The following is a 26,122-nucleotide window of genomic DNA, read 5'->3' on the forward strand; positions in this document are numbered from 1 at the left end:
TGAGTTCTTAATCTAATATTTATCTGAATCCTCAGCCTTGGATGAAGCAATGAAGACATTTGAAGAAACGAAGAAAGTTGCTACTAGCAAATCCTATGACTACTTAGATCCCAGGAATCTTGAATTCGACAAAGACTATGATGTATTCATGACCGAAACTGATGCTCTAAAGAAAGATATTGGAGAAATTATTGAAAAAAACTATGCTGATGTTTGGGAAACACCACAAGGAATTCGTTTCTTGACACGTTTTGAAAACGTAAGTCAAGAACAAACTCGTACGTAGTCAAAGTTAAAAAATAAAACCGTTTTCTCTTTTTGCTTTTAAAGGTTAGTGAGAAAATCCCATTAACAAAGCTTGATGAGAAGTATACTTTAGTGGTTCGTTATTGCGAAAAAGAAGTTGAAAGGATATTAAGATTGTTCAAGAGACAAAGAGATGATCCTCCTTTGCCAAGACACTTACCACCTATTGCCGGAAGACTAACCTGGGCTAATTCTCTCAAGTACAATTTAGATTCCAAATTCCAATTACATTCGAAGTCCAAAAGTTAATAATTCATTTCTTTGTTATCATTAGAGTTCATATGGATGATCTAGCCAACTCTGTATCAAACCATCCAGTCTTAAAAACTTTACCAATAACCGCAGACCTAATTCGAAGATACAATCATATTACATCTATTTTATCACAGTACCAAGCTGACATTGCTGAAGTTTGGACTCATCAGAATTCATGGGTTATTGAAGAATGTTTAAAAATGTTAGTATTTTCATCAGGCAAATTCTTCCAAAATTTGTAGCATGCTTCTTTTCAGCTATAAGCAAAACCAACTTTCGACTTACAGACCGCTGTTAGCAATTGACAAAGACTCTGGTAAAGTCAAGGTCAACTTAGAAGGTCGTATCCTCCTCCTTCTCAGAGAATCTGATTGTCTAGCAAAGCTGAAATTTGCACTACCAATTGTAGCTTTAACAATCTTAGCAAAAAGGGATCACTTCACGTTAATCAATGATTCTCTTCAATTGCTGATAGAAGAATTTGTAGCAACTTCAAAAAGAGTCAAGCTGGAAGTAAGGCCCCTCTTGCTACCACATCTTGTCCGTATCGCTTCTTTACTAGGTCCTGGAATGGTCTCTCTAACATGGACAAATACCGAGTGGAAGACATTTTGTGAAAATACTAGAGAGCAAATTAAGACTTTTGATGTTCTCATCACTCGGGTCCATGATGTCTATACAAACAGGTATTTTTCTAAGTGACCTTATTCATTACTCTTCAGTATTCTTCTAGAATTTATTATTATTCTGATTCATCATAGAATTCTGCAAGTTCTAACAAGCATGCAAAAAATCACTCTGCATGCTTTACCTGAGGATCAACCATGGAGTGTAGAATATTTTATAGAAAAAATAGATGAAACTTGCAGAGCAGCTGCTGAAGATTTGAACCGAAAGAGCATGATGGTGGAAGAAGCTGTTGAGGAAGTATTGGAGCTGGTTAAGAATGCAGCTACTGCTTTCAAGGCCACCCTTGACTCGGGTCAGTTTGACTTTCTAAGTGGTGAAGGTTAGTGTCAGATTTGATCATTTTAATTTGATCTTCAGTTGTATCCCTAGGACAATTTTTCTGATAAATGTATATTTAGCTCAAGAAGGCAGCAGTGAAACGTCACAGCAACAGCAAGATTGGTCAATTGTTTGGGCCTGCTTTGATAATCCACATCAATTATTATCAACTCCTGGAGGTGGGTTATCCAAGGGGTTGCAAGAAATGGTAAGAAATGCAGTTACTGAAATGAGGAGATACTATTCAAGAAAAATCGCTGACGTTTTAATCAGAGTGACAAGAACCTCTCTCGATAGTATTAGAAAGCGATTCGTTATTGAAATAGGCTCAGGTAAGATTCCCTCTTATATGATCCTCTAAATAGTTCATCTATATCCATTTATTAAATCAGAACTAATCCTACAGAAAAACCACTTCGTCCAGTGTTTTTACTTCATGCAACTCTAATGATACCAACAGTGATTGTAAGACCAAGTTTAGATGAGGTTCAAGAAGCCCTGACATCAATAGGAAAAACTATAGCTGGAGTAGCTAAAGGAGTATCACAGTGGAATACAGGCACAACTAGAAATGGTGAAAAGGTATAAATCTGAGTATAAACTTTATCATAGGATATTCAGAATTCTGGCCTAAAATAATATTTACTTACAGCACTACTGGCGTAGTCTGCCTTGGGCGCCCAAAAAGAACTTAGTTGACATAGTCACAAAAGCCCAAGTGGATGCAGAAAAGCGGATTCAAGAGAATCCTGAAGACCCAAAAGCCAGGAGAAAAAGACTCTACAAAATATCCTCTGAGGAAAAACCAGCATTTCCAGTTCAACAAATAAATTTTCATGGTCTGGTTATGGAGAACAAGGAAATTGTGAAAATGCTAGGACTCCTAAGCTCTTGTACCCTAGAATTACGTCAAGACCTTGCTGATTTTATGGAGCGATGGAAACCCTATAAGTTCCTATGGAAAAATGAAAAAAGTATCCGAGAATTGTTGCAGACTTCCTTGACTGATTTTGAAACGATGTTAAGGAAACATGGAGAACTAGAGGATAAATTGGCTACTGAACCGGACCTGGTGATTTTAGGATCTTCTATAGCAATATCGACAGAGAAATTAAAGTATGGTTTATACACAGAGATCAAAGGTCAGATTTTTCAATCTAGATTCGATATTAAGGATTCTCGATCCTCAATAATCTAAACTTTTTTATTCATGTTTTTTTTCAGGATCAACCCATAAGATCGGCCAGGCAATAAAGAAGAAATACCGAAGGGAAATGGAGTACGTCTATGCAGTAATTAATGAAATGGAAAGGAAATTAGATCGACAAATCCGAGATCTTGATGATGTGCGATTGATAATGGACACCTTGAAGAAAATCCGAGAACAGGAAGTGGACATGGAACTAAAGATTGAACCTATCGAAGAGGCTTTCAATATAGTAACGAGATACGATGTACCAGTTGATCGAGAATGTCTCGAACAGGTTGATAATCTCAGATACACCTGGCAACAACTCCAGGCACGTTCTCTAGATAGTCACGTCCTCTTGTTGACTCTACAGCCTCAATTCGAAGAAGAACTCAGAAACAATTTAGAAAAGTTCAGAATTGATAATGAGGCTTATTGTGAAGAGTACAGATACTCAGGTCCGATGCAAGCTGGTCTAACTCCTAGAGAAGCATCAGACAGGCAAATTCTCTTCCAAAATAGGTTTGATGGAATGTGGAGGAAGTTGCAGACATACCAAAGTGGAGAAGAACTTTTTGGATTGCCAACAACAGATTATCCTGAGTTATCTCAAATTAGGAAGGAGCTTAATCTTTTGCAAAAGTTGTACAAGTTGTATAATGATGTTATTGATAGAGTTAGTAGTTACTATGATATTCCATGGGGCGAGGTAAGATAGATACTATGTAATGGTTTCCTTTGAACACATCTGAAAAACATTTTATATAAATTGTTAAAATATTATAGGTTAACATCGAAGAAATAAACAACGAATTGATGGAGTTTCAAAATCGATGTCGAAAACTTCCAAAGGGTTTAAAAGAATGGCCAGCATTTTTTGCCTTGAAAAAGACCATTGACGACTTTAATGACATGTGTCCTTTGCTTGAATTGATGGCAAATAAGGCTATGAAACCTCGTCACTGGCAGAGAATAGTTGAAGTCACTGGTCACACTTTTGACCTAGAGAGTGAGGGATTTTGTCTCAAAAACATCTTAGAAGCTCCGTTGCTAAAGTACAAGGAAGACATAGAAGATATTTGTATATCGGCCATGAAAGAAAAGGACATCGAAGCAAAATTGAGACAAGTGGTTAACGAGTGGTCTTCTCATGAGTTGACATTTATGACCTTTAACAATAGAGGAGAACTGTTACTCAGAGGAGACACGACAGCTGAGACTATAGGTCAATTGGAGGATAGTTTGATGATTTTAGGCTCACTCATGTCTAATCGTTATAATGCACCATTCAGGAAACAGATTCAACACTGGCTTGGAGATTTGTCGAACACAAATGAAATTTTGGAAAGGTGGCTTCTAGTTCAGAACATGTGGGTTTATCTAGAAGCTGTCTTTGTCGGAGGTGATATCGCCAAGCAGTTACCTAAGGAGGCCAAAAGATTCAGCAAAATTGATAAAAGTTGGCAGAAAATTATGCAGAGGGCACATGAGACACCAGGTGTTGTCCCTTGTTGTGTTGGAGATGACTTGTTGAAACAGCTTCTTCCCCATTTGCAAGAACAATTAGAACTTTGTCAAAAATCTCTTAGTGGGTTAGTATTTATAATCAGTGTTTCTAATCCTTTCATTATATGCTCATCATTTTTAACATATCTTTCAGATATCTCGAAAAGAAGCGAATGATGTTTCCAAGATTCTTCTTTGTCAGTGATCCAGCCTTACTTGAAATTCTAGGCCAAGCTTCGGACTCCCACACGATTCAGAACCACCTGCTCTCAATTTTTGATAATACTCGGTTTGTCAAGTTTCATGATATCGAGTACAACAAGATGATGGCTATCATTTCTTCCGAAGGAGAAACCATAGTTGTAAGATAACAGTTGAGTGTTAAGAATTAAAATCTTTATAATCAAAGATATTATAAAATTTCAATAATTTTTTCAGCTTGAAAGAGCTGTCAGAGCTGAAGGATCAGTCGAAACTTGGTTGATGCAACTCTTACAGACTTCTCAGCAATCGCTACACTCGATTATTCGCCAAGCCAATACTATGATAAATGATCAGAATTTTAATCTTCTTGTATTTCTGGATAAGATGCCTGCTCAAGTAGGCATTTTAGGGATACAAATGATATGGACCAGAGATTCAGAGTTGGCCTTAATGCAAGCAAGAGCAGATAAAAAGATAATGGGAGAAACGAATAACAGATTTTTAGAACTGCTGAATACTCTGATTGACCAGACCACTAGAGATCTGACCAAAATTGATAGGATCAAGTTCGAAACTCTGATTACGATTCATGTTCATCAGCGTGACATTTTTGATATACTGGTATGCTTATTTTTATTTTAACATCTTTTCATCATTTTCAATTCGAAACTTTAAAGAACCCCTTGCCTTCTAGTGTCGAATAAATGTCCGTTCAGTTAATGACTTCGAGTGGTTGAAGCAGTGTAGATTCTATTTTAAAGAGGACCTTGACAAGACTGCTATATTTATCACTGATGTTCAATTCATCTATCAAAATGAGTACCTTGGATGTACTGAACGACTTGTTATCACACCACTAACAGACAGGTTTCCTTGAATTCTTCTAACTTAAAAAATGTAATTTTTTTTAGTAACCATTTTTAATTACCAATAACAGATGTTATATAACTCTGGCACAAGCTTTGTCGATGTCGATGGGAGGCTCTCCTTGTGGACCAGCAGGAACAGGAAAAACAGAAACAGTTAAAGACATGGGAAAGACCTTAGCTAAGTATGTTGTGGTCTTCAATTGCTCTGACCAGATGGATTACAGAGGACTTGGGCGTATTTATAAAGGACTAGCCCAAAGTGGATCTTGGGGTTGCTTTGACGAATTTAACAGAATAGAGCTACCAGTTCTTTCGGTGGCCGCTCAACAAGTAGCTGTTGTTCTCGCCGCAAAGAAAGAGAAGAAGAAACAGTTTTGGTTTACTGATGGCGATCTAATTGACATGTGTCCTGAATTGGGTATATTTATCACTATGGTACACTGTTTAATGTTTAATTTGATTTAGATCTTTTTATTTAGACTTATAAATCTCAAAAACCATCTTATCATTCTTCTAGAACCCAGGATATGCTGGAAGAAAAGAGTTACCAGAAAATTTGAAGATACAGTTCCGAACAGTGGCTATGATGGTACCTGATAGGCAAATCATCATCAGAGTGAAGCTTGCTAGTTGTGGTTTTTTGGAAAACATCACCCTTGCTCGAAAATTCTACACACTTTATAAGTTATGTGAAGAGCAATTAACAAAACAGGTCCATTATGATTTTGGATTGAGGAACATACTTTCAGTTCTCAGGACTCTAGGGGCTTCAAAAAGAATTAACTCGAAAGATTCTGAGAGTACAATAGTGATGCGTGTCCTGAGGGATATGAATCTTTCCAAACTTATTGGTACCAAATTTAGAACAATCACTTAATGAAAACTCCATGAACGAAGAAACATAAAAACATTATTTTACAGATGAAGACGAGCCACTCTTTATATCATTGGTAGCTGATCTTTTCCCTAACCAGGCGCTTGAAAAGACAGCCTATCCCGAATTGGAAACAGCGATTGATCATCAAGTTCAAGAAGCTGGTCTTATTTACCACCCACCTTGGGTTCTGAAATTAATTCAATTGTACGAGACACAGAGGGTCAGACATGGAATTATGACTTTGGGACCAACTGGAGCTGGAAAAACAACTTGCATTCACATACTTATGAAGGCGTTGACAGAATGTGGGGATGCTCATAGGTGCATACTATGAAAACTACCCAAAAATATCAATTTTTATAAAATATTAACTCACCACTTTTTTCATTTGACAGAGAAATGAGAATGAATCCAAAAAGTATAACAGCCTCTCAAATGTTTGGAAGACTCGATGTGGCAACCAATGACTGGACGGATGGAATATTTTCAGCCTTGTGGAGGAAAACTTTAAAACTGAAACCTGGAGAACATGTTTGGTTGGTATTGGATGGACCAGTTGATAGTATCTGGATCGAGAACTTGAATTCCGTTTTGGATGATAACAAGACCTTAACTTTGGCTAATGGAGATAGATTATCAATGGCTGCAACCTGTAAAATTATATTTGAGCCTCATAATATTGACAATGCTAGTCCTGCAACTGTATCTCGAAATGGAATGGTATACATGAGTTCTTCAGGTTTAGACTGGAGTCCAGTTGTTACAGCTTGGCTCAAAAGACGAACACCTATGGAACAAGAAGTCTTTGAAAAGTCTTTTGAGGAATCTTTTATTCAGGTATACACTTGGATAACTCAAAACTCGGTCCTGGCAGTCCAAGTCTTGAAAACCAACATGGTAAGACAGATGCTATGTCTTTTAGAAGGGTTAGTACCACCTGAAGTTGAAATGGAAGAAGAGGAAGATGAGGATGAAGTAGAAAAATATAAACCACAGCCAATGACTCCAGAACACTTGGAACGTTTTTACGTTTTTGCATTAGTTTGGGGTATTGGAGCCCTTCTAGAGAACGCTGACAGGCTAAAGTTTGATGAATTCTTAAGAAGTAATTTTGAATCTTTAGACCTACCAAGATCAGAGAGGTACCCTAAAGCTACAGTATTTGACTTCTTAGTCAATGATAAGGGGACGTGGGATACCTGGAACAGTTTGGTGACGAATTATGCTTATCCAGATTATGCGACACCAGATTACAGCAGCATACTGGTTCCAATACCGGATAATGTGAGAATTCAATATTTGATTGACCTAATTGGTCGTCAGGATAGAGCAGTTTTGCTAACTGGTGAACAGGGTTCAGCTAAGACAGTAATGTTGAAGGCCTACATGAAAAAATCGAACCCAGAAACTACATTAGGTCGGTCTTTTAATTTCAGCTCTGCTACAACACCTCATCAATTCCAGAAGACTATTGAAAGCTATGTTGAGAAACGAATGGGTAACACATTCGGTCCTCCTGGTGGTAAGAAGATGTTGGTTTTTATCGATGACATAAACTTACCACAGATAAATGAATGGGGGGATCAAGTTACGAATGAAATTGTTAGGCAAACTATGGACATGAAGGGTTTCTATTCTTTAGAGAAACCAGGTGATTTTATAAGCATAGTTGACGTAACATTTTTGGGGGCAATGGGTCAACCAGGTGGTGGCAGGAATGATATACCATCAAGGTTAAAAAGGCAGTTTTGCATCTTCAATTGTACTTTGCCCAATGATACCTCGATAGATAGAATTTTCAGTGTCCTGGGTGAAGGTCATTATAATTCTAAAAGAGGATTTTCCTCAGAAGTGAGAAGTTTGGTCAAGAAGTTGATACCACTGACGAGAGTTTTATGGCAAAGAACTAGGGCGACATTGCTGCCAACTCCTGCAAAGTTTCATTACGTTTTCAGCTTGAGAGATTTGTCAAGAATCTGGCAAGGAATGGTTGGGACATTATCGACTGTTATTGAAAAAGAGAGCATCTTGATGTTGCTTTGGAAACACGAGTGCACAAGAGTTTTCAGTGATAGGTTCACTTTACTATCAGATAAGAATTGGTTTGATAAAGAATTAGCTCAAGTTGTTAATGACAATTTAGGAGAATCGTATATTGGTATGATTGGTTCGAATCCTGCTTTTGTAGACTTTATGAGGTATGTCCTATCAATTGAGAAATTCTTTCTAAAAATTAAACCAGTAATATTAACTGTTTTGTATTCTTTCAGAGATGCTCCAGAACCAACAGGAGAGGAGGGAGAAGATGCAGACATGGAACTCCCGAAAGTCTATGAACCAGTTTATGATCACCAGGTGCTAAGAGACCGACTAGATATGTTTCTTTCCCAATTCAATGAAATGCAAAGAGGATCAGGCATGGATCTCGTATTCTTCCCAGACGCTATGCTCCATCTAGTAAAAATTTCAAGAGTAATTCGACATCCAAGAGGAAATGTGATGTTAGTAGGTGTTGGAGGATCTGGAAAACAGAGCTTAACGAAGCTTTCTTCATTTATTGCTGGTTACAAGACATTCCAAATTACCCTAACGAGGTCATACAACGTCGCCAATTTTCTGGAAGATCTGAAGTTCCTTTACAGAACTTGCGGAGGACAAGGCAAGGGAACAACTTTTATCTTTACAGATTTGGACATCAAAGAGGAAGGGTTCTTGGAATACTTAAACAATATCTTGAGTTCTGGTGTTATTAGCAACCTCTTCACTAGAGACGAACAAGCTGAGATTATTTCTGAACTCACACCATCGTTGAAGCGCGAAAATCCCAAAAGGACTCTAAATAACGAAATCGTGATGGAGCACTTCTTGCAGAGAACTTGCCAGAATCTCCACGTTGTATTTTGTTTTTCCCCAGTGGGAGAGAAATTTAGAAACAGGGCTCAAAGATTCCCAGCGCTTATTTCCGGTTGCACTATAGACTGGTTTCAACCATGGCCTCGTGATGCTCTAATTTTGGTGGCACAACATTTCCTTCATGATTTTGAAATAGCCTGTACGACTGATGTCAAAGCACAACTGGTTAATGCGCTTGGGTCAATACAAGATGTTGTTGCTAAAACTTCAGCTGACTATTTCCAAAGATTTCGAAGAGCTACACATGTAACTCCTAAGTCCTACTTGAATTTTATTGGAGGATACAAAAACATCTATCATATGAAGCAGCACGAGTTAGGAGAAGGAGCCAAAAGAATGGACATTGGATTAGCAAAGCTGGAAGAAGCTTCCATATCGGTTGAATTATTAAAAAGAGATTTGGCTGTCATGGAACAGGAACTTGTACAAGCCTCGGAAAAAGCAGAGTCTGTTTTGTTGGAAGTCACTGAAAGAGCAACGCACGCTGAAATTTTCAAGAACCAAGTACAGAAGGTGAAGGAAAAGGCTGAGCAGCTTGTGGCTTGTATAGCAGATGAGAAAGCCATAGCTGAACAGAAATTAGAAGCTGCTAAACCAGCCTTGGAGGAAGCTGAAGCTGCTCTGAACACTATTAAGCCAGCTCACATAGCAACAGTTCGAAAACTAGGTAGACCTCCTCATCTCATTATGCGAATCATGGATTGCGTCCTAATCCTATTCCAAAGGAAAATTGGATCAGTTGTGCCCGATCCCACAGCATTTTGTCCAAAGCCATCTTGGGCGGAATCCTTAAAAATGATGGCCAGTGCAACTTTTCTGCTCCAACTACAAAACTATCCAAAAGATATAATTAATAACGAAATGGTTGAGCTTCTTCAGCCTTATTTCAAAATGGAAGATTATAACATGGAAATGGCAAGGCGCGTTTGTGGTGACGTGGCCGGTTTGCTTTCGTGGACAAAAGCCATGGCATTTTTCCATTCAGTGAACAAGGAAGTTCTTCCTTTAAAAGCAAACCTAACACTTCAAGAAGCTAGATTGACGATTGCTATGGATGATTTAGCAGGTGCCGAAAGAGAGTTGTCGGAAAGAGAAATGGCTTTACAGGCTGTTAAGCAACAGTATGATTCAGCAGTGTCGGAAAAACAAAGGTTAACAGAAGCAGCAAACGTTTGTCTTCGAAAAATGACGGCAGCAACTGCCTTGATAAACGGATTGGGTGGTGAGAAAAGAAGATGGACTGAACAGAGCAAGGAATTTAAGGTTCAGTTAGGCCGACTAGTGGGAGATGTTCTTTTAGCAACTGGTTTTCTATCATACTGCGGGCCTTATAATCAACAGTACAGAGCTGGATTAGTAACATCATGGATGGAAATACTGACCACAAGGACGATCCCCTTCACTTTGGACTTGAACATAACAAACATGCTGGTAGACTCAGCCACTGTTTCCGAGTGGACCCTCCAAGGTTTACCAAATGATGAGTTATCGGTTCAAAATGCTCTCATAGTAACCAAATCATCATCTTATCCCTTGCTGGTTGATCCTCAAAATCAAGGCAAGATGTGGGTAAAGAATAAAGAGGCTGCTAACGAACTGCAAATCACTTCACTTAATCACAAATACTTCCGAACTCACTTGGAAGATAGCTTGTCTTTAGGAAGACCTCTTCTAATAGAAGATGTTGCCGAAGAACTAGATCCTGTAATTGACAACGTTCTTGAAAAGAACTTTATCAAATCTGGATCCATCGAAAAGGTCATAGTTGGCGATAAGGAATGCGATGTTATGCCTGGATTTATGCTCTACATCACTACGAAGCTTCCAAATCCAGCTTATAGTCCAGAAATATCTGCTAAGACTTCCATAATTGATTTCACTGTAACCATGCAAGGACTAGAGGATCAGCTGCTAGGACGGGTGATACTGATGGAAAAGTCTGATTTAGAAGCAGAAAGAGTTGCTCTTTTCGAATCAGTGATGACTAATCAAAGATCCATGAAGGAACTCGAAAGTACTTTGCTCCACAGGCTGACTTCATCGGAGGGCTCTCTAGTTGATGACGAAGCATTGATAAATGTTTTACAAGAAACTAAAACCACAGCTGAATCTGTTAACGAAAAGCTACAAGTTTCTGCTTTGACTGAGAAGAAAATCACAGTCGCCAGAGAAGAGTTCAGAGCAGTCGCTGCTCGAGGATCGATTCTCTATTTTCTGATTGTGGAGATGAGCAATGTTAATGCCATGTATCAGAACTCCTTGAAGCAGTTCCTCACCATTTTTGACAATTCGATAACAAAGTCCACAAAAAGTTCAATAACTAGTGAACGAATAGATATCATACTCCGTCATCTAACCTATGAAGTTTGGGCTTTCACCTTAAGGAGTCTTTACGAAAGACACAAGTCCCTCTTTACTCTCATGCTTGCGATGAAAATAGACTGTCATCGTGATATCATATCTCATTCAGAATTCATGGCCTTCATCAAAGGTGGGGCTTCTCTGGACCTGAATGCAGTAACACCAAAACCCTTTAGGTGGATCCTGGATATCACATGGTTGAATCTGGTAGAAATAAGCAAACTAGAAGTATTTTCTGAAGTTCTTACCAAGATTGAGTTCAACGAAAAGGAGTGGCGAAACTGGTACGAGAAGGAAAGACCAGAAGAGGAGGATCTTCCTTGTGGATATCAGAAAAGCTTAGATGTATTCCGAAAACTTTTATTGATCAGATCATGGAGTCCGGATAGAACTCTTTCTCAGGCTAAGAAATATGTTATAGAATCTTTAGGCAAGGAATATGGTGAGGCGAAAATTCTGGACTTGGAGGCCACATGGCTTGAATCTGAACCACGAACTCCTCTTATATGCATCTTATCAATCGGGTCGGATCCAAGTCCTCAGATCACTGTTTTGGCGAAGCAGAGGGCAGTCCGTGAGTAATTGTGATTAAGGAATAATAATTTCGAGGAATTATGTGATATTAAATTGCGGTTTTTTTGCAGTTTTGAGGTCGGTGTCAATGGGCCAGGGACAAGAATACCACGCGAGAAGGATGATCAACGATGCGATGAACGAAGGTGGTTGGGTCCTCTTGCAAAATATCCATTTATCTCTTCCCTTCTGTACTGAAGCGATGGATGCTCTCGTTGAAACTGACACTATTCACGAATCCTTTAGGCTCTGGATGACTACTGAAGTTCATCCTCAATTTCCAATTGGATTATTACAGGTCTTTTTTAACATTTCTAGTATACCATTCATTAAGATTATTTTCTATCGGCTTGGGAATTTCAGATGGCTATAAAATTTACCAACGAGCCACCGCAGGGTATCAGGGCCAGTTTAAAGAGAACTTATCAAGGTGTTACTCAGGATACACTGGACTATAGTACCCAACCTCAGTGGCCTCCTCTTCTTTATGCAGTTGCATTTTTGCATACAGTTGTGCAAGAGAGAAGAAAGTTTGGCCCACTTGGCTGGAACGTACCTTACGAATTTAATCAAGCAGATTTTGCTGCTTCTGTCCAGTTTATCCAGAATCATTTGGATGACATGGATCCTAAGAAGGGCGTTTCTTGGCCTACTGTGTGCTATATGCTGGGAGAAGTAATCATTTTTATAACTACAATACTTTCAGATACCACAGCGATTCAGAAGTTCAATTTGATGTAAAAATAGGGGATTTTATTTATTATTAAAAACTTTTTATATTATACTGTGATCCTGGTACTTTTCCTAGGTTTTAATTAATTTTACGTGATTTCTCTCAAGGTACAATACGGAGGAAGAGTCACAGACGACTTTGATAAACGTCTCCTAACAACCTTCACCCACGTCTGGTTTTGCGATGTACTCCTTCGTCCAGGTTTTGAGTTCTACAGAGGCTACAAAGTCCCCCAAACTCGAAATCTCCAGGGCTACGTGGATTACATAAATAATCTCGCAGGCAATGATACGCCAGAGGTTTTTGGATTGCACCCAAATGCTGATATAACTTACCAGATAAATACAGCGAAGGGAATCTTGGATACAATTCTGAGTGTCCAGCCCAAAGAAGGTGGATCTCAAGGTGGCGAAACTAGAGAAAGTATTGTTTACAGATTAGCTGATGATATGTTGGCTAAATTGCCCAAACAATACAACTCCTTTGAAGTCAAAGAGGCTCTTCAAAGGATGGGACCTTTGCTGCCCATGAATATCTTCCTACGCCAGGAAATAGACAGGTAATAAAATATGGGGCGATGTCCATTTGCTCGCCATTTACCTAGCTGATCTACTCCTACTATCTAACTTCTCCTCATGTAAATGTGGGATCTGCAGAATGATGGCCGATGCCCAATTGATGAGAAATATTCCTCCTTGCTTTACTACGACTATCCAACTTTCTTTCGCGTAAATTAGGGACCACCATCCTGGGTGCACCACCCAACTTCTCCTCACATAAATGTGGGATCTCCAGACTGGTAGATGATGTCCATTTGATCAGCAATTTTTTTTCTTGCTGTAGTCCCACTTTCCAACTTTCTTTCGCGTAAATGTGGGGAAGTTGTTGGAGGAAATAGGTAGACCGCGATCAAATAGACACAGCCCGAAATATGAAGCCAAAACTCAATTCATTATAAACGCAGGCCTCACAGAACATATAAGGTCCCTGAAGTAAGCTTTTTTCAATTTTTGGTCCCTACGGTGACCTATTTGCAGCCCATAATGGAACTTTAGAAAAATTTGTAATTTTATCGAAGCTTCTAAGAGCTAGGGATTTTGAGAAAAAATAACAAAAATCGGAGAATTTTTGTAAGAAGTAACAAGTATAAAAATAAACCAGGGCTGTTACACGGTCACTATTAGTCACTTTTTTCTCAAATCACTTTTTAGTGACTTTTTAAAATTATAAAATCAAATTAGTCACATTTCTTTCGATAAATTAAATCATGGGTTCAATTCAGGTCGAAACGTATTTCTAAATTGTCTTGAATTCTTTTGAAATATTTCAGATTATTTTCAAACATTTAAAAAAAATTGTAACCAAGTTCAATAATTTGCAGGTATTTTCAAAATTTAAGGTAATTTTTAAAATTTCTAAGCCATTTTTAGAGTTTTTAATTTAGATTATTTTAAGGAATCTTAAAAGATTCCAAGAAATTATTAATTAATTTCATTAATTTCAAGGGACTTCAAGGGATTTCAAAGCGTTTAAAATGTTTTAGGATAATCCATTTTCTAAAACTTCAAAAGATATGGAAAGATCATACAGGACCTATAAGGTTATCAGAGATTCTAAAAGATTTAGCGTTATTTTATAAGATTTTCAAGGATTTCTACGATTTTAAGTGATTTTAAATGTCTCAAGGTATTTTAATACATTTTCCAGGATTTCAGAAAATATCATCGAATTTCACGGGATTTTGTCATATTTTAGTGGATTTCGAAAAATCTATTTGCGAGAAATGCCGTATTTTGTAAACTTTTGTAGAAATTCAAAGATTTGAAGAATTTCGAAATTAGTTTTTAGAATTCACTCTGCATACTTATTAATTTATCCGGAATTCTTTTAAATTCTTTGAGATCTTTTGAATTTGTTTGATTCAATTGATGAAATGAATAAATGATTTGGAATGTTTTGAAGTATTTTTTTTAATTCCTTGGCATTTTCAAGAGCTTTAAGAGTGGCAAGGAATTTCAAAATATTTTAAAGGATTTAAAATATTTTAGGAAATTAAAAACAATTCTTTAAATTTTTTTATTTCTTTCAATAGTTAGAAGAGATATCAAACGAAAAAATATTTTAGGGCATTTTAAAAGATTTCGAGGCATTTTCCAAAGATTTAAACAACTTCAAGGGATTTTCAAGGGTTTTAGTCATTTTAAAGGATTTTAAAAATTATTTCCAATTTATTTGAATTGGTTTGTAACCATTAGTCATTTCCTGGGTTTGAAATTAGTAAGGTTTCAAAGATTTGAAGAGATTTTTAAATATTTTCTACAATTCATTTGGAATTAGTCCTGAATTCATATTAATGTATCCTGAATTTTACTACATCCGCTCAATTTAATCAATTCAATAGATTTTTAGAAAGGTTTTGTTTGAATCATCTTGAAGTCTTTCGAATTCTTTTTAGATATACTAAATTCATTTTAATCTCACTCAATTCAATTTATTTTTTCATATTTTTGAATTTTCTTTAACTGCCTTGATTGCTTTTTTAATTTAGCTTGATTGTTCTATGAATTTAATCAAATTATGATTTCATTTTAATTCCACTTGATTCATTGAATTTTTTTATTTTTTTAATATTTTCAATTTATTTCAATTCTTGTTTGGTTATGAATTTGTAGGGTCTCAAAGATTTGAAGAATTTTAAAATTATTTTTTGAAATTCACCGTGAATTCTTCACCTCTGAATTTAATTAAATTGTTTCATATATTTAAATTGTTTTCACTTCATTTTTTTTTAATTCACCTTGAACTTTTCTAAGCTTATTTCAAATTTATTGAATTCAATTAAATTGTTTTCCCTTCATTTTTGTTTAATTCACTTTAAATTTTTCTGAGCTCATTTTAAATTTACGAAATTCAATTAAACTGTTTCATATATTTATATTGTTTTCACTTCCATTTTTTTCATTCACCTTGAATTTTTTATTAATTTCATCGAATTCTTCTCGTTTTCCCTTGAATTCCTCTAGATTTATTTTAGTTTTACGAAAATAAATGGAGTTTGTTTAATTTTCAAAAAAAAAAAATTACTATTTATTTGAATTTTTTTGAATTTAAGTTAAAATTTCTTTAACTGTTATGGATTTATCCTGAAATTTTGTACCCTTTGAGCGCGAAAAAGGTACTCTATGAGCGTTACAAAAAGTACCCTTTTGGTCCTATATTTTATCCCATAGGGACTGTAAAACCTGTGAATAGAGGTGTCAACTAAGCTTTAAACTAGGAAATTGTTATTTATTTTTTTAAACAAAGATTTAGGTAAAACCGTTTTTAAAGCTGAATAAGTTGAACAAATAAAGTCCTAAAGCTACGAAAATAGTGTATTTATGTATCTGGGGGTTGCTAATTATAAATTTAGGGTTGAAAAATTCTAAATAGCGGCCAATTTTTGTTTAGACGTTTATAAAAAAAACTCAAAATAAATTATTAATGCTTAACATACATATTCCTTAAGGATTTCATAGATAACATCAAATAAGTTGGACTTGAAATTAAGGGTGAAACCACCCTCAAATCGAGCAAAACACCCCCAAAAAATGCTTTTTGACGTTTATCTTGAAAAGGGTGCATCGAAAACTACTGATTTTTTTCAAAAAATAGTACTTATAATTTACAATAAAAATGCTAGTAAGAATTTTTCCCATACAAGTCATACTTTCTGAGTGATCGCCCTTCAGAGTAGGGGATGAGTTGTTCCGCGCAGGTGGCACGCTCCTTCCGCAGCTCATATCTCGAAAGGGGGTCGTTTTTGGACAAAAGTGTATATAACTAAAATTATTCAGAATTTTCCGCCCTACAATTTAACTCTTATACATTTTCCTCAAAAAACCATCTTGTTTCAAGATATGAGCAATAGAAGGAGCGTGTCACCCACGAAGTGAAACTCACCCGCCTACTTTGAGGGTTGATTACTAAAAAGGTATGACCCGTAGAGGAAAAATGTAAACTAGCATACTTATTGTAAATTATAAGTACTATTTTTCAGAAGAAGAAAAAATTGATTTTGATTCACCCTTTCCAAGGTAAACGTCAAAAAGCATTTTTTGGAGGTGTTTTCTCGAATTTAAGGGAAGTTTCACCCTTCATTTCAAGTCCAACTTATTTTATGTTACGTGCCAATGCCTTAAGGAATATCTGAAGTTATGTATGTCAAGTATTAATACGAGGGGTGTTCAAAAAGTAAGTTTCCCTAGTCTGCCGTTTTGCCCCAGCGCCATCTGGCGAGCTGGGACCGAACATACTAGTTTTAGTTTATGATATACCGATAAGAGCGGAACCGATCTTAGCTGCCGAAAAATTTTTTTTTATCAGTACTGGCTCGGAAACCATGGAGTTACCTGTGAAAAACGTGTCCACTTGTGAGTTGTGTGCAGTTATTCGCTGTTCTGTTGATTGATTTTCTTGAATCCGGTACCACGATAAATGCAGATCGTTACTGTCCTGGAAAATTATCGAGAAGTGTTGCTTTTTCACAACAATGCACGCCCTCATTCAGCAAAAAAAACACAAACCTTCTTGGAAAAATTCAAATGGAAAATATTTGATCACCCACCCTACTCTCCAGATCTCGCACCAAGTGACTTTTTTTTCTTTTTCCTAAGTTAAAGTAAAGTTTGGGTGGCCATCACTTCAATTCAAATGATGAAGTGAAAGACTTTGTTAAATTATTCTTTAAAAAACAGGGCACGGATTTTTATAAAAAAGGTTTGTCAAAGCTTGAGAACAGGTATAAAAAATGTATTCAAGTCCAAGGGGGCTATGTAGAAAAATAGTTTATAAGTTAAACAATAAATACATATGTTACTTTAACCTAAAAATTGTGTTTTGCTTTTTTCCCGGAGCAGGGAAACTTACTTTTTGAAAACCCCTCGTAATTTATTTTGAATTTTATTTTTATAAGTGTTAAAAATTGGTCGCCATTTGGAATTTTTCACCCCTAAATTTATAATTAGCAACCTCCAGGATTCCTGGTTGTTCATTTTTAAGGTCTCACGTAACTCCTCTAAAACGGAAAATAATTTTCTTTTCAGAGTGATGAAAGTGATCAAAGAGGTTCAAACGACCTTGACAAATCTGAGATTAGCGATTGATGGTACAATAGTGATGAGTCAGAATTTACGAACGTCTTTAGATGCGATGTACGATGCCAGAATTCCTGACAAGTGGTCGAAAATTTCTTGGGAATCAGCAACCTTAGGTTTTTGGTACACGGAGTTGTTGGAAAGGGATTGGCAATTTAGACAATGGTGTAATAATGGAAGACCAACTGCTTTTTGGATGACAGGATTTTTCAATCCTCAAGGATTTTTAACAGCGATGCGTCAGGTTTGTCTAAAAAAATTTTTAGACTCTTTTTATCACTCCCCTCTTTACGCCCTTTTTAAAAAGAATTCATCCCTTTCCCCTGTTTTGAAAACAAATTCGTGCATTATCATAATTGCGAACTGAATCTCTCTTTTGGTTTTTACTTTAGTTGAAAATTACATTTTTAATCTGAAAATGTAACTAATCCAATTTTGGCTAAAAATTAGTGTTTTTAGTGGAAACTTCAACTATTAAATTTTTTATTGAGAATAAATATCGCTCAAGTTCAATTTCTTGGTTGAAAGTTGAACAACTTTGTAAAAACTTATTTTTTTAATTGAAAATTCAACATTGAACTACTTTTTTAACATTTACTTTATCGGTTTAAAAATTTATCTATTTTGTGGAAAGTTTATTTGTTTTTTGTCGAAGATTAATTTTTTTTAAACTGAAAATATAAATATTCCATTCTCTGTTGAAAATTCATCGTTTATAGTCGAAAATTCAAGTCTTTGGCTGAAAATTCACCTTTTATTTTAAAAAATTAATCTTTTTAATTTAAAATTAAACTGATTAGGTTGAAAGTTAAACTACTTTTTTACACATTTTTAAAAAGTCATCCTTTTTGATTGAATATTTAACTGATTTGTTCAAATTTCGTCTTTTTGGATAGAAAATTCATACGTTCGAATTGAGTATTCATCTTTTCCTGCTAGAAAATTTCTTCGTTAAAAATTCAATTGTCTTCTAAGAAATGCAACTGTTTGGTCTAAAATTAACTTTTTTGTTTATTGAAAATTCAACTGTGTGATTGAAAATTTCTGTACTGTATTGAAACTTTCTTTTGTGGTCGAAAATTAATCTTCTTTGTAACTAAATCCACCTTTTTGGTTGAAAATTCATGTATTTTTATAAAGATTATTTATTCTTTTTTCAGAAAATGAATTTCTTTGGGTAAAAATTATTTTTTGATTAAATATTAATGTAAGGTAGTTGTCGCGCCAAGTCAAATAACTAAAAAAAAAATTTTATATGATTTTTAGAATCAAAATATGATAAATAAAATAAAATACTGATGTCATTTCAAGTAAAAAACATTATTTTTATAAAAAATGTTAAAATTCACACAAAAAACATTGATTTTAACAATGTTTTTTTCAATTGCAAAAACATGGTTAAAATTAATTTTTTGTGTTTATTTTAACATTTTCCATTATAACATTTTTACTTATTTTAAAGATTTTTTCCAGATTTTCCTAGGAACCTTACGAAAATGTTCTTATTCTTTTGAAGCATTTCACAATTCTTAAAAAGTTTTTAAAGTTTTTTTTTATTCTGCAAAAATCTAAATTTTTTAAATTTAGGTTGCGGCTACTTGCACCGAAATTTCGGTGTGAATAGCTGAATTTTGTCGGTACATCCTTCGCTTAAATTATTATCAATTATTTCAATTCTTAAATAAATTTTTAATCTTTTCGAAACCTCTAAATACCTCTTAAAATTACTCACATTTTTTCTACAAATAATAAAGGTTAAATTCCTATTTAACCACCAAAATTCAACAATTTCATTTACAAATTAAAATTTGTTCAAAGTAACAATCAAAATTGTAACATTCAAAGTTTAAAAGCTCTTCGAAAATTGAACGATTTAAGGCTTTCTATGTTAAAAAATTCAGTTTCAAATTTTTTACTTTAAATATTTTGTTTCAATTCCTTTGTCTTAAATAAACAGTCAACTGACAAATATTGCTAAATTGTTATATTTTTCATTTATGATATCATTCAGTTTAAAATGCGCAATTCAAAAATCTTTCACTTCAAAAATGTTCTCTTTTAATTTTTAAGGATACATTTTTATTTAAAGAATGTTAAAATGCAGACTTAAAGACTAAAAAAATTGAAAATTAAAAATGTTTGAAATATATGGTTTAGGATTTAAAAAAAAAACATTTTTTGTCTATCAAATTTGAATATAAATTAATTAAACATTTTTAAATTAAACTGTACTTCATGTATTAAAAATTAAGTAATAATTGATTTCACAAGATGATTCGGGATCAGTTATATAATCAGTTGTATAAATAACCATTTAACACCTACTATCCTTAGAAAAAATCGAGTAAGTTCCAGAAATATTTAGAAGTGTTGAAAATAATCAAACTTAATTAAATATCTGAAATGATTTTAAATAATTTCAAAGAGTTTTAAGAATTGTGAAGGGCTTCAAAAGAATAAAACACATTTCCTTAAGATTCGTAGGAAAAGTGAAAATTATTTTTTTTATTTTGAAAAATTAATTGAAGAGAATGTTTTAAAAAATTTAGGAAAAATGGGAATCATTTTGAAAGAAATTTAAAAGTTTCAAAAATAATTTCAAATTTGAAAAAGGTAAACAACATTCAAATTTTTCAAGATTTTGAAATAAAATTTTTAAGTGTTTCAGGATTTTTAAAGTATTTAAAATAAAAATAATTTAACTTTTAATTTAAGATGTGTTCAGTTTATAAAAAAATGTAATTGTTCAATTTTTAATGTTTCTAGCTTAAAATTCCCTAAAATAGTATAATTTTTAAATTTTTTAAATTCATTGATTGATTCTTTAATTTAGAGCATTGAAAATAATAAGGTGGATTTATATTTTTGGGGCTGAAAAAATGTATAAAATTCCCGATCAATCAATAAATTAATTAATTAAATCGAAAACCCCGTAATAAAATAAAACGGAGCCCAAAAAACAGTTCAAATTAAATATCAGGTAACAATGTTGTATCAGCCATTGTTGAAAATAAATTTATTGAGGGTTAAAGCATTTAAGAATTTCTAAATATCTTTTAAAATGATTCACATTTTTCCTAAATATTTTCAAAAAATTATGCCAAATTTTAAAAAATGCTTAAAATCTTCTAGATTTATTTTTCATAGTTTCGTAAATCTTTCTAAATCTTTTTAAAGATTCTCTTAAATTAATTTTTCAGAATAAAAAATCATCTTCAATTTTTCTAAGAATTTGAAGGAAATGTGTTTTATTATTTTAAAAATCTTCGAAATTATTTGAAATCATTTCAGATATTTAATTAATTTTGAATTTTTTTAAAACTTCTAAACATTCCTTGAACTTTCTTGAATTTTTTCTAAAGACAGTAGGTGTTAAATGGCCATTTATACATAAAAATTCAACAATTTAATTAACAAATTACATTTTTTTAAATAGTGTAATTAAAATTGTAACTTTTAACGATTAGTTTTTTGTTTAGTTTTGTATATTTAATTTATAATTACGGGTCTTAAATGAACAGTCATATATTTCTCAATATTGAATAATTTATATTTTTCTTAATTAAAAAATTTCAAATTGAATGGTTTAAAAATGGAATATTTTAAACTAAAACAATACTTTTTAAGTAATTTTAAGTAATTTTTTTTTAAATTTGCAGGCTTTATTAAAAATTGTGGGAAAAATTCTCTTAATTCTTAAAGATAATAAAATTTTCTAATCAAATTTCAAAAATAATTTTAAAGTTGAATAAATTTAAAACAACTTCTAGATTTTTCAAGATTTTGAAATAAAATTTTGAAGCTTTTCAGGGATATTTAAACTGCTTAAGATTAAAATATTTTAACTTCTAATTTAAGTTGTTTTCAGTTTGAAACAAAATTAATTTTTCAATTTTTAACGTTTCTACCTTAAAATTGTTTCTAATAATATAATGTGGATTTTTATTTTTAGAATTGAATCTGAATCTTTGAACCCATTAATTTTTTTATGTTCTAAATTTTGCAGTTTATCTACATTTCTTTATAAATTTTACTACTGAAAAGTGTTAGTATTTTCCATTTTTTATAATATTGTTCTTTTAATTTTGTATTATTTTTAACATAGAATCTTGTATAAACGGAATAAAATAGTTATTTCAAATACAAATTTTCAAAAAAAGTCTTCTACTATAAAAGATGGGTTTTTAAAAAAATTTTGAATTTTCAAACTAAAAAGATAAATTCCCAACAAAAAAATCTAATAGTTTATATTTCAATCATAAAGATGAAATTTATTTACAAACAAAAAAATAAATAATTTTAAACCCAAAAAGATGAATTTTCAACAACTGAAGATTTTTTCACTAATGAAAGAGATAAAATATTATCAAAATTGTTGTACCTTCCAGCCGAAAGACTTTCTCTATAAAAACTGATTTTTCAAACAAAAAATATGACTTTTAAGAAAAAATTAATTTTTCACGAAAGTGATGCAATTTTACAAAACAACAATGAAATTTCAAACCCGGAAAATTATTTTTTTCATCCAAAAAGGAGAATCTGCAACTGAAAAAGACCAATCTTAAAATAGACTTTTTCACCAAACAGTTAAAATTTTATTTAAAGAGATCAATTTTTAAGTAAAATTATAAATCTTCAACGAAAAAATTATTTCTTAACAAACTGATTCAACCAACTCAACCAAAAAGTTACATTTTCATAAAAAATAACATTTCTACTAAAACAAATGATTTTTTAAATCAAAAAGATAAATTTAAAAAGAAAAGTAGTTGAGTTTTTCATTTAAAAAGATTTTAGTTTACTTTTTACTATAAAAATATGAATTTTTAAACCATAAATAAGTTTCTTCGAAATAAATTGAATTATTAATTCAAAAAGACGAATTTTTAACTAAAAAGGATGACTTTTTAACAAAATTGTTGAATTCTCTACCCAACAGTTGAACTTTTTCCAAAACAGAAAACATTTTTCTTGAAACAGATAGATTTTTATTTAAAAATTTTTTTGAAATAGTTGAATTTTTATTTAAAAAAAATTTCAGTTGAGTTTTCAAGTTCAAAATGTGAATTTTTTTACAAGAAAACAGTTTCTAAGAAAAAAAATCAAATTTTTAATCTAAAAAGACGAATTTTTTCAATGAAAAAGAATGATTTTTTAACATAATAGTTTAAATCTCTACCAAATAGTTGCAGTTTTATCCATGAAAGATGAAATTTTTACTAAAACAGAGGAAGTTTTAATAAAAAAACGACAATTTTCTTTTAATGTTGAATTTCAATCAAATAGTTGCATTTTTAGCCATGAAAGATGAAATTCTTTTTAAAACAGATGAATTCTTAATCAAAAAAGAAATTATTATTTACTTTTTAATGCTTGAAGTACAGTTCAATTTAAAAATGATTAATTAATTTATATTCAAATTTGATTGACTAAAAATGTGTTTTTTTTCCTAAGCCATCTATTTCAAACATTTCTAATTTTTTATTTTGTTTAGTCTTTAAAACTGTCTTTTGAAAATCTTTAAATAAAAATATAAGCTTACAAATTAAAACAGAACATGTTTAAAGTGAAAGATTTTTGAATTACGCATTCTAAACTGAATTTAATTTAAGATTTAAGAAGTGTTCAGTTTATAAAAAAATGTTAGGATTCTTTAACAAAAAAAGAAATAATAATCCAAAGTGAAAAACTATTTCCAATTTTCCTAGGAATCTTACCTAAATGTTTTTATTCTTTCGAAGCCTTTCACAACTCTTAAAAAGTAAAAAAAAATTTTTTAATCTGCAAAAATCTAAATTTTTTTTAAATATTAGGTTGCAGTTATTTGCACCGAAATTTCGATATGAATACCTGAATTTTTCCGGTACATCCTTCGCTCAAATTATTTGCAGTTTTTTAATTAGTTTTGAATATTAATTGTTAAAGTTATTTATATTAAATATTATTTTATATGATTTCAAATAATTTCGAAGATTTTTAAGAATTGTGAAGAAAATAATGTTTATTAATAATGTGAATTACATTACATTAAAATTTCGAAGAGTTTCGAAGAAAAATTTGTTCGTCAATTTCAATAATTTCAATTTATTTAAATTTCACTTTCAAATTCTTTTATCTATAAATCATATGAATTTTCAAGAGATTAAAATTATTTTCACGAATATCAAAGACATATTATAAAAATTTAAATAATTCAATATTTGTATTGAATCTCCAAGGATTTCAAGGGATTTCAAAGATTCCCAGGGAATAAGTTTCTTTTTTTAATTTGAATTCCAAAAAAAAATTAAAAAAGATTCATTCAATCCAAAAGATTTCAAAGTATAAATTTAATAATTATATATTAACATTATAAATAAATTTATAAAAATAATATTAAATTCAAGGCATTTCAAAACATTTCGAAACATGTTAAAGAATTTCAGAAGATTTTTAGGATTTTCAAGAATGTCAAGGGATTTCAAATAATTCAAGAATTTTATTAAATCTCCAAGGATTTAAAGATAAGATAAGATTTAAAATAATTTTCTCAAATAAAAATTTTAGGGCATTTTAAGAAATTAAAAAAAAAAAAATCAAGTATTTTATTAATTCTTCAACGATTTCTAGGGATTTAACTGTTTTTTGTTTTTAAATATTTCTAATGATTATTAAAAGATTTCCTCGTTTTTCAAGAGATTTCTAATTGTATAATGATTTTAAAGATTTCCAAACATTTCCAAAGACTTTAAATAATTCCAAAAGATTATTTAAAAAAAAAACTTCTAAGGCATTTCAACGATTTTTTTTTTAAGATTTACAAAGTTTTCAAGATATTTTAATTGTTTCAATTTTATTAAAATTAAATTTCTAGGGTCTTCGTTTATTTTAGAAAATTCTTTATAGAAAATCATGATAAGAAAATCAGTAGAGAAATAAATAATAATTAATATTCAGAATAAAACATTTCCGAGGTCTCTAAAGAATTACAAAATATTATTATAAAAAAATTGTCAATGTTTAAAACATGTTGAAACCTTTTAGAACTATAATAAATATATAATTAATTAATAAATAAATAATTTTAATTTTATATTCAATAAATAATAATTGAATATAACAAAATTATAATAATATTCTCGTTTTATACAAAAAAAAAAAATTTTCAGGAAGTAACGAGAGCACACAAAGGCTGGGCATTGGATTCCGTAGTCCTTCAAAATCTGATAACACGATATAACAAAGAAGAAATAAAAGAACATCCACAGGAAGGCGTTTACGTTCACGGATTATTTCTCGAGGGCGCTTCTTTGGACCGAAAAGGTGGAAAACTGGTCGAAAGTAAACCGAAAGTACTTTACGAGCAGATGCCCGTAATTTACATTTATGCGATTAACACCACCGCTGGCAAAGATCCGAAATTATACGAATGTCCAATTTATAGAAAACCACAAAGGACAGACCAAAAATACGTGGGATCGATTGATTTCGAAACGGATCATAATCCGAGACATTGGACGCTCAGAGGCGTTGCTTTGCTATGTGATATAAAATAAAGTCTTTGAGTAGATAAAATAACAGTCTTTACAAATGACTCTTTTATTTTGATATTTGAAAATTATATCAATAAGGAACAGTACGTTCAAGGCCTCGTGTTACCCAGGCTTCTCACATTTACATCAATTTTTCGGCTCTTAAATTTTTATCAGTATAACTGGGGAAGATTTTATGATTAGACTATATTTATAATTTATAATTTTAATATACAATATGAAGATATTTATAATTTATAATTATAATATATAATATAATTAATATAATATAATTATATTTATATTACAATATAATTATAATTAAATAAAATTGTTTTAATTAAAATAAAGAGCCGTAACAATAACGAACTGAACTAAGCTTTTAAAATGAAATAAAAATATTAATTCTGTACAACACTTTTATACAATCTAATGACCCTCTCATAAAAAAACAAGAGTGGCCACTGAGATCATTAAATAAGCACACATTAATGAAAAAAAAACATTACAAAACAAAAATACACAAAATTTTTTTTGTATTTAATTAATTATGAAAAAATATTGCGGGACGATCATTACATTTTTGGAATTAATTTCCCATAATGAATTTCTTATAGGATTTTCACGGTTTTAGAAAATTCATTATCGAAAATCATTATAAAAAAATCAGTATAGAAATAAA

At 32.0% G+C, this 26,122-nt stretch overlaps 1 protein-coding gene across 1 annotated transcript in view; it reads left to right on the forward strand.

Annotated features, from left to right (window-relative positions):
* Positions 1-25,634, forward strand: part of LOC117182198 (dynein heavy chain 5, axonemal) — a 36,816-nt gene extending 11,182 nt beyond the window's left edge. The window contains exons 9-31 of the mRNA XM_033375260.1: positions 36-259; positions 331-506; positions 581-763; positions 849-1,247; positions 1,323-1,561; positions 1,650-1,901; positions 1,976-2,151; positions 2,222-2,711; positions 2,794-3,467; positions 3,545-4,350; positions 4,419-4,626; positions 4,703-5,089; positions 5,163-5,335; positions 5,406-5,772; positions 5,855-6,188; positions 6,259-6,535; positions 6,610-8,412; positions 8,485-12,062; positions 12,133-12,359; positions 12,425-12,736; positions 12,902-13,353; positions 17,879-18,173; positions 25,078-25,634. Of these exons, the coding sequence (XP_033231151.1) occupies positions 36-259; positions 331-506; positions 581-763; positions 849-1,247; positions 1,323-1,561; positions 1,650-1,901; positions 1,976-2,151; positions 2,222-2,711; positions 2,794-3,467; positions 3,545-4,350; positions 4,419-4,626; positions 4,703-5,089; positions 5,163-5,335; positions 5,406-5,772; positions 5,855-6,188; positions 6,259-6,535; positions 6,610-8,412; positions 8,485-12,062; positions 12,133-12,359; positions 12,425-12,736; positions 12,902-13,353; positions 17,879-18,173; positions 25,078-25,464 (12,419 nt within the window). The 3' untranslated portion in view covers positions 25,465-25,634. The remainder of the gene's footprint in view (positions 1-35; positions 260-330; positions 507-580; positions 764-848; positions 1,248-1,322; positions 1,562-1,649; positions 1,902-1,975; positions 2,152-2,221; positions 2,712-2,793; positions 3,468-3,544; positions 4,351-4,418; positions 4,627-4,702; positions 5,090-5,162; positions 5,336-5,405; positions 5,773-5,854; positions 6,189-6,258; positions 6,536-6,609; positions 8,413-8,484; positions 12,063-12,132; positions 12,360-12,424; positions 12,737-12,901; positions 13,354-17,878; positions 18,174-25,077) is intronic.
* The last annotated feature ends 488 nt before the right edge of the window (positions 25,635-26,122 follow it).

Source organism: Belonocnema kinseyi, chromosome 10 (assembly GCF_010883055.1).
Source record: "Belonocnema kinseyi isolate 2016_QV_RU_SX_M_011 chromosome 10, B_treatae_v1, whole genome shotgun sequence".
NCBI classification, from domain to species: Eukaryota; Metazoa; Arthropoda; class Insecta; order Hymenoptera; family Cynipidae; genus Belonocnema; species Belonocnema kinseyi.